At 38.7% G+C, this 8,783-nt stretch overlaps 2 protein-coding genes across 2 annotated transcripts; one reads left to right on the top strand and one right to left on the bottom strand.

The window, feature by feature from the left end:
• Positions 1-2,133: 2,133 nt before the first annotated feature.
• On the top strand, positions 2,134-5,691 carry LOC101293670 (receptor-like protein kinase THESEUS 1-like). The gene is made up of 2 exons (XM_004294446.1): positions 2,134-4,710; positions 5,615-5,691. The coding sequence occupies exon 1, from the start codon at positions 2,134-2,136 to the stop codon at positions 4,609-4,611; it is 2,478 nt and encodes an 825-aa protein (XP_004294494.1). The 3' UTR covers positions 4,612-4,710; positions 5,615-5,691.
• On the bottom strand, positions 5,398-6,896 carry LOC101301956. Its single transcript, XM_004295838.1, has 2 exons — positions 6,668-6,896; positions 5,398-6,473 (listed from the first exon to the last, which is right to left on the bottom strand). Exons 1-2 carry the CDS (start codon positions 6,894-6,896, stop codon positions 5,683-5,685), a joined length of 1,020 nt encoding a protein of 339 aa, XP_004295886.1. The 3' UTR covers positions 5,398-5,682.
• Between the last annotated feature and the right edge of the window lie 1,887 nt (positions 6,897-8,783).

Raw genomic sequence — 8,783 nt, 5'->3', positions numbered from 1 at the left:
GGTATGAACACAACCGGACAAAATTCAGTCCGTCTATTTGTTTTTCGAGTTTGAGGGCCTTAACGATCACCAAATTGGCTGAAATTTTGCAGAGATGATCTACACAAAATGATCTAGATATGTCTAGAAGGAAGTTTGAGGAAATTTGATCGGAAAATAGTGCAAAAATGGAAATCCGCACTAAAACTTTGGTGCGGACGTCCGCACCTGATCAGCATTGTATACATATATATATAAAGTTTTTATGGACTTAACCATAAAACACCACTAAAATTTAAAAAAAAAAATGACGTGGGAGTTTCATTCCACTTTTGGTGAAGTAGTTATCTATAAAAAAAACTAAGATTAGCAGATTCATCCAACTTTAGGTGGAGTAGTTTAACTGAAAATTCTTCCATTTTCTAATCTTCGTGCAGATGCATGGGTAAAAGGCTAGTTAAAGACTAATGCGAAGGCTAAAAACAATCATTATATATTCTACCGCTGCCATCTACAAATAGTCACAAGTAGTAGTGAGTTGGAACTCACACCGGTACATAAGATAGACCACACATTAATCTATTCACTCAAAAGAAATAAAATTAAAAACAAGTTAGTGTCACTTGTTAGATATTGTTCCAAATTTAGGAGGATTTTATACATATCTATTTTGTTTGTCATATTTTGTTAGTCAAGATCCTTTTATAAAAGACATGAACAAAATTGATAACTCATGTTGTCTATATATGATTGAGTGGTGAGGGCCATTATGCATGTGATAACAGTTGTATAGATAATACGTATCATTTTTTTGAGGAAAAATTCTATATTATAAATAATCTAATGTTACAACTATGAAATTTTGGTAGTGACATAAAATCACCACGCTCATTCTTACTCAAACAACGATTATAATGGATTATAATAGACAAGAACCAAAGAAAGTTAAATCATAACATAACATATTCTAGAAGCCTAGAAACGCATAATTAGAATCACATAAAATCGAAGAAACGCGGTTTGTATCTAAACATTGAGTTAAGAGGTAATAGCTTAACAGCTGGAACACTATGATGAGTGATCGATTGATGCTCAAATTAGATGAGTGATTGATGCTCAAATTTGGGAAGGGGTCAAGTGGTCAACTAGGTAGGCAATACTCAATCTCATTCCAGTTTCAGAAAACAGCGGCACCAAGCCGTTGTGAACCTTCGTCTTCCTTGCCTCCCAAAGCCGCGTAATGGCGGGTCCCGAAAATGGTCCCCCCCCCCCCATGCACAGCGACGGAGCGACCCCTTCCCTTCTGAACCCTTAAATCATAATGCATCCCTCTCTCCCTCCCTAAACCTACAAAAAATGGTTATGAAATTTCTTCCTTATTTTTGAAACGATTAAATAGTGCTTTGGACCAAATAGGGAAAAAAGAAAAAACACTAGGGGCTCAGTTACAGAGCTTTCATGGCGTTTTCTGTTATTATATTCCAGTCTTGCTAAAGATTCTGAGCATCACAATCAAACTACAATATCTTTGAGAACAGCTGGTTTCGGTTTCATTGGGGTGCTGCTCTCTCTCTCTCTCTGAGTCTTGAGGTTCCATATCCATTCTTTTCTTCCTTTTGTGGGGTCCCTCTTCGTTTTTTAGGCCACTGTATTTGGTGGCTTAATCACCAGCCTGGAAAGAGTGGCTGCCTCTGACCTCACTAAAAAGCTCAAATCTTTGATGGGTTTCTCTGGTGGGCTTCACGTTCCGGTGCAGACCCAGTTCATTCTGTAGCAGAAAGTTTCAGTATTGGTGACTTAAAGAGGTAAGGGATTTAACAATGTTGATGTCTTTTCTGTTTGTGTTGGTGAAGTTAGATTAGTTTGAATTTGCTCTACATTGGAGCAAAGTTGATGCTTTTATGTTTTTTTATGGCAATGCTAGGATTTTCCCGCTTGGAATATAGAAGAACTGGGTTTTGGGATTGAGTTCATTAGAACTGGTGTGTTTGAAGTTTTGGAGTTTGGGCATTGGGGATTGTGGGAGCTTGTGTTTTGCTGAATTAGGGGTATTGTGGGATTGGAATTTGAGATCTTGGTGATTGGTTGGGTTTGGTTATGGTGAAGATGAAACTAGTGAGTTGGGTACCATTGGTTTTGGGTATTGTTGTGTTTATGAGTCATGGAGCCTTTGGTTTATTTAATCCTGTTGATAACTACTTGATTGCTTGTGGTTCTTCGAAAAATGTCACCTTCCAAGGCCGAACCTTTGTTCCTGATACACTGCAATCTTCCGTTGTACTGAAAAGTGCAAATTCTTTAGTTGCTAGCTCCAGTTCCAATGCCCCTTCTCCTATTTACCAATCTGCTCGAATTTTCAAAGAAACATCTTCCTATAAGTTCAAAATTCGCCAAGAAGGCCGGCATTGGGTCCGCCTTTATTTCTACCCGTTAGCAAACTCAGGCCAAAACTTGAAGACTGCTCTGATAACTGTGGTCACTGATAGCTTTGTACTCTTGAACAACTTTACTTTCGAGAACTATAATGGTTCTTATTTGTTCAAGGAGTTTGCACTCAATGTTACTTCAGATAGTTTGACCCTCACCATCATTCCTTCAAACAGTTCAGTTGCTTTTGTTAATGCAATTGAAGTGGTCTCGATCCCGGATGAACTAATCCCTGATCAGGCATATGGTGTAAATCCATCTGCTCCTTTTAGTGGCCTTTCCGCACTTGGGCTTCAAACAATGTACCGATTAAACATGGGGGGTCCTTTACTCACAGCTGACAATGATACCCTTAAAAGAACTTGGGAGAATGATGTGAAATACCTTCATGTCGACAGCTCTGCAGTGAATGTATCAATCAACCCTGCCAGCGTGAAGTATCCGGTGGCTGTCACACCAGAGATAGCACCAAACTGGGTCTATGCCACTGCTGAAGCCATGGGAGATGCAAATGTGCCAAATGGGAACTTCAACATAACTTGGGTCTTCCCGGCAGACCCAAATTACTTGTATCTTGTTCGGGTACATTTCTGTGATATTGTCAGCAAGGCATTGAATAACCTAGTTTTCAATGTTTTCATCAATTCCGACAATGTGCTCTCGAGTCTCGACCTCTCCTCCATTACTGGTGACTTGGGTGTGCCGTACTACAAAGACTTTGTTTCCAACTCCTCAGCAGATTCAAATACTTTGACAGTCAGTGTTGGTCCAGATTCAATGGCTGATGTCTCTAATGCAATTCTAAATGGCTTGGAGATTTTGAAGATCAGCAATGACTTGGGGAGCTTGGATGGGTCTTTGTCTGTCCAGAGTCTCCTTCCCAGTTCATCCTCAAAGAGTAATAACATAGTAATCATTGTTGGGTGTGTTATTGGAGCTGTAGCTCTTGTGGCAATTATTGTTCTCTTGTATTGCTGCTTGGCATCTCGCAAGTCAAAGACTACTCCTAACCAAGGTCCTCCATGGCTGCTTCTCCCCTTGTATGGAAACTCTCAGACAATGACCAAAATGTCAACAACTTCACAAAAGAGTGGAACAGCTAGCTGCATCTCATTAGCTTCCTCTAATCTTGGCCACATATTCATGTTCCAAGAAATCCTGGATGCAACCAACAAATTTGATGAGAGCCTACTTCTCGGGGTTGGTGGTTTTGGCAGGGTTTACAAGGGAACACTAGAAGATGGGACAAAAGTAGCTGTTAAAAGAGGAAACTCTAGATCAGAACAAGGTATTGCTGAATTCCGAACTGAGATTGAAATGTTATCGAAGCTTCGTCACCGCCACCTTGTGTCTCTTATTGGCTATTGTGATGAGAGGTCAGAGATGATACTTGTGTATGAATACATGGCTAATGGACCGCTCCGCAGCCATTTGTATGGAACAGATTTGCCAACCCTATCATGGAAGCTACGCCTTGAAATTTGCATTGGGGCTGCAAGAGGACTCCATTATCTCCATACCGGTGCAGCTCAAAGCATAATTCACCGAGATGTGAAGACAACAAACATTCTCTTGGATGAGAACTTTGTAGCCAAAGTTGCAGATTTTGGCCTCTCAAAAGCAGGTCCAGCTATAGATCAGACTCATGTCAGTACTGCTGTTAAGGGTAGTTTTGGTTACCTTGATCCTGAATACTTTAGAAGGCAGCAGCTCACTGAGAAATCAGATGTGTATTCGTTTGGTGTAGTTCTAATGGAAGTTCTTTGCACAAGACCAGCTTTGAACCCAGTTCTTCCCAGAGAGCAAGTGAACATAGCAGAATGGGCAATGGCCTGGCAAAAGAAGGGTATGCTGGACCAAATCATGGACTCGAATCTGGCTGGGAAGGTAAATCCAGCTTCTCTTAAGAAGTATGGTGAGACAGCTGAGAAGTGCCTTGCCGAGTATGGTGTTGACAGGCCATCAATGGGAGATGTCTTGTGGAATCTTGAATATGCTCTTCAGCTTGAGGAAACTTCTTCTGCGCTCATGGAACCTGAAGATAACAGCACAAACCACATACGAGACATTGAATTGACACCACTAGAGCCATTTGACAACAGTGTGAGTATGATTGAGGGAGGGCACTCCGGCACTGATGATGACGCTGAAGATGCTGCCACAAGTGCTGTGTTCTCTCAGCTAGTTAATCCTCGTGGAAGATGAGAAGACAGATGCTTTGCCTATCGCAATCCTTGGTCTAGTATGTCCTGCTGAAAGAGATATTGGTCATCCTGGCCCTGAGAGCGCTCAGTGAGGGATCAGGTTATTTCTTGGTTCATTATACTAGATTGTTACCTCAATTTTTCATCCACTATCTACTTTGTAATATACTTGTGGTGGATACCATTTAGTCCTCCATAAAAAATTGCAGCTAAGGTGCCTAAAGATTTTACTGTTGTAAACATTTAAAATCCCTATGGGTTTCAGAGTACCCATGCTTTTACCAAATTACATGATGTCATTGTGTTCACAAATAATTTTGTTGTTCATAAGGTATAGAAAATTAGCAGAGTTTGTGGTAGTGATATTCTGTTAATCTTTGAGAATCTTGTTCTTGGAGAAAACACAAACTTTTCGTATTCAATCTCTCTCAAGTATATAAGTAAAGTACCTTAGTTCTAAGCTTTTTAAGATCTTGGAATAAACTATTAGAATGCTGAAGGATCAGCTTTGGATTGAAGGTTATACTGTTCATATTAGTTACTGTGAACACTTTTCACTTCCTTTACTGGGCCCTTACATGTGTTGATTCCTCTGTTTACAAACCAAGTGATGATTAAAGGTTTCTTAGTTGGAATGGAGGTTTTGATTTGGATATGTCGGTTTGTTCTATTCAAAATATTACGAACTGATTATTCTCTCGCTTTGTGTAATGAAGTAGTGTTCTTCTCAATTCTCAAAGCTCAAGTTATAAATCAGATCACCCAAAATCACCTTTTCTTTTCTGACAACTTATATCTTATAATTATATGTCATATATCTTCATTGCTGCATCTGAATTAGCATACATGAGCTTGCATATGAGTTGTTATCCTTTCAGAAATTAAACAAAACATGAAACTTGAATCGCTTTCATCAATTGCATAGTCTGGTTCGTTTGCACAATCTATAAACTCAACATAAAAGTATGCATTTTGCCAAACTGTCTGAACATAAATTATAACAGGACAACTCTGAATAATCACCTTACAAGTTGAAAACTTCTTTATTCCCTGAGCACAAGACAGTTATCCATTACTTCCTGCAAACTATTCCATTCCCGCTGAAGGCGTTACTGGTGCAGTCTAGCTTTCCATAGTCCAGCACTCTTGAATCCATCTGATCCAACCTCCCGGCTTGAGTGAACACACAAGCAAGACAATCAGCAGAGACAAGTGATGTTGTTTTGTACTTGTATTCACCTCCAACTACTGGCATGGCTACTCCAGCCTTTGCCGGGTTCTTGAAATCTGGCTGGTAAGTCCTTCCAAGCACTCCTTCAACATTTGATGACAGGCCGTAGAATCTGAACTGCACTTCCAGGTGAGCAAAACAGTCATCTGATGGTATCTGATAATTGTGGATCTTGTCATCTTCCTTTGTCACAGGTACCACATTGACTGAAATTTCAGCAACTATTGGGAGAGTGACCAAGACACTGTTCTTGCTCGTAGTCCTCTCCACTCTAATATAAGTTTCCTGAGATTCCCAAACAGATAGATGAGATTCTGGGATGATTAGCTCCTCACCATTATACGAGAACTTCAAGTGGTCAACTTCATCGTCCCATGTTGCTGATGGGGTGGCCTCGAGTGTGAAGCTGTTAGAGTCAAAGAGGAGTCCAAGGGCTTGAATCCATGTATAGTCCCTGCTTCGGCCTTCAGGGCGGAGACCGATGAAGCGAGCATTGATTTGGAGGTTGGGATCTGAAACTAAGCTGAAATGCTCATTTTTCCTGCCATGGAAGTAAAAAACAATGCCATCTCCACCAATGAAGCGAGGGTCTAAGCATGCTGATCCAGGGCCATTGCAATTTGGTTTACGATCTATATGATCACCAGCACCAGAAAAATAAGTAAAACCCTTGTCAGCAATCAAGTAAAGAAAAAGAAAACTGAGACTACTTAGAAACTGAATAGCTGATTTTAGAAACTGAATAGCTAATTTGAGAATCAAGTTAAGCTAATTTGGGACTACTTAGATATATAATGTTGTTAACAAGGCATAGTGATTTTCTTACGTCGGCACTCAGCTTTGCATATGGGGGAGTTGCAATTGAGATAGCAAACTTTAGCTTTGGGGTTTGTTGGTGATGAGGATGGACATTCTGTGGGGCAGTACACCTGCTTCAGAAAGCAAGGGCTGCTTTTGCTGTAGCAAACTTGAGTTTCTGCTTCACTTTGTACTGCAGCTAACACAAAGATGAGCAAAGCAATCCAAAAACTCTTGTTGCTCCCGAAGATATCCATGCCTTTTCTCTTCAATGCTCACTTGAATCTCTCATTTCTGGTTGATCTTCCTATAGAGTGCAGGAAGTGGGATTTTGGGATCTTTTTGCACTACGAAATCTGAAGTTGTAAGAACATGGGCCAAGTTAATTCTCTTAAATGTTTTGCAGCACGATTTTATGGTGGTCAATGCTTTGGGGCTCGTGTAGCTGATCTAAAAGAATCCCAGTTGAGAATTATTAGTATAAATTTTTGTTAGTGAGGGAAGAACAATTCATAAGCAAAGCAAAAGATTGAAATGCTCGGGTCGAAGTGACTAGAGAGCATATTGGCTACATACAACGCTCGTCAATTGTCCATGTGATATTATACTATATACTAAAGGGTGGTTAACTGTTCATATCATAAGCATATGAACAGTGATTTTTTTTTAGTAAACGTGTAATTTAGATTTTTTTTAGATAGACTCTCTCTCGGCAAATACTTTTTTGTCCTCCATTTTTGACTTTTCTTTTACATCTTGAATCTTACAAATCAAAACGATTAGAACATTTATATTTTGGGTAGAATACAAGACTAGATGTCTATAAAGTTGTTTTTGTGATAGCTCTTATACATATGTGGAATATGCATAATGTGAATACTACATCGCGCCAAGATGTGGGTATACTAACCCTTTTGCCCCTGTTATTTTTAAGAAACCACAATATTGTCATTAACCCTAGATATATAATCAGTATAACAGCTGGATATAATTTGCATGTATAACATTCTATGAGGTACATATCATAAACATTTCTATCAATCAATTAACCCATTGACTAGCTTTATAACGTTGTTTTTGGATAAAGTAATTTTAATGTCCATAGAAATTTTAAAGTTTTTAAAGTTATGGGAATTACAATTCCATGAATTTAAATCCTATTAATTGAGAATTTCATGATGTGTCCATAGAAATTTCAAAATCATGAGAATTACAATTCCATGAATTTAAATCCTATTAATTAAGAATTCCATTGTTTAGATTTCATGATGTAGAGTTTTAAAAAGATAAGAATTTTTATTCAGACTAACCTTAGTTAAGGGAATTGACAAATGACGCTTATTTTGTGAGGAATTTAAGTCGGGAATTTAAACTTCTAAATTTCACGATTATTTTCCCGTGAAAATTGCTAATTTCACGGGATAAGTATCCAAATGAGGGAAACCGTCCTAAGAAATTGGGAATTCCTTATGTTTGATTAAATTCTCAGGAATTCACCTACGTCTAAACACACCGTGTTTGATTAAATTCTCAGGAATTCACCTACGTCTAAACACACCGTAAATGTATACACCGCGCCAAGGCGCGGGTATAATTCTAGTTGTTATTGAAGCACAACTATTGGACCCGATAAAAGGGCCGTAGATAATTGCCTGCACTTTTAGGATTTTATTTTAATTTAATTTACTTACAAATTTAAATTATCATAGTCTAAAAATCAGAATGAAATAAGCTTTTACCTTTTTGTTCCACAAGAGATTTATGTTATCGTTGAATTATCCTAGAATGACATTGCTAAACTAGGCCTAAATTGTAAGAATATGATTCCATACTTTGTTACGCTATGCCATGGGTTATACTCCGGCGAGTATACACTTTAATTGGAGTTGTTTGTTTCAATATGCTCTTCGGTCACATTAAGATCACTTGTTGATTGTTTTTATAGTTTAAATTTTTTGATCCATTTGATATTTTTATTCAATGCACAAATCTCAAAATTTGGTGCGTGTATATATATATATATTATATATATATTATATATATATATATATAGAGGATACAAAAGCGGACGTCCGCACTCGGACTTAAAGTGCGGACGTTCGTCCGTTCTCCACCCTCCGGCGTCGGCGACAGCGCTCCTCCAC

This window comes from Fragaria vesca, linkage group LG3, assembly GCF_000184155.1.
Source record: "Fragaria vesca subsp. vesca linkage group LG3, FraVesHawaii_1.0, whole genome shotgun sequence".
NCBI classification, from domain to species: Eukaryota; Viridiplantae; Streptophyta; class Magnoliopsida; order Rosales; family Rosaceae; genus Fragaria; species Fragaria vesca.
This window is presented reverse-complemented; position numbering and strand designations above follow the sequence as displayed.

Bases quoted from the DNA above. Each gene is read 5' to 3' on its own strand.
- LOC101293670 (XM_004294446.1), top strand. From the start codon at position 2,134: ATGAGTCATGGAGCCTTTGGTTTATTTAATCCTGTTGATAACTACTTG.
- LOC101301956 (XM_004295838.1), bottom strand. From the start codon at position 6,896: ATGGATATCTTCGGGAGCAACAAGAGTTTTTGGATTGCTTTGCTCATC. The intron at 6,474-6,667 runs GTAAGAAAATCA...GTGATCATATAG, and splicing joins ATGCAAAGCTGAGTGCCGAC to ATCGTAAACCAAATTGCAAT.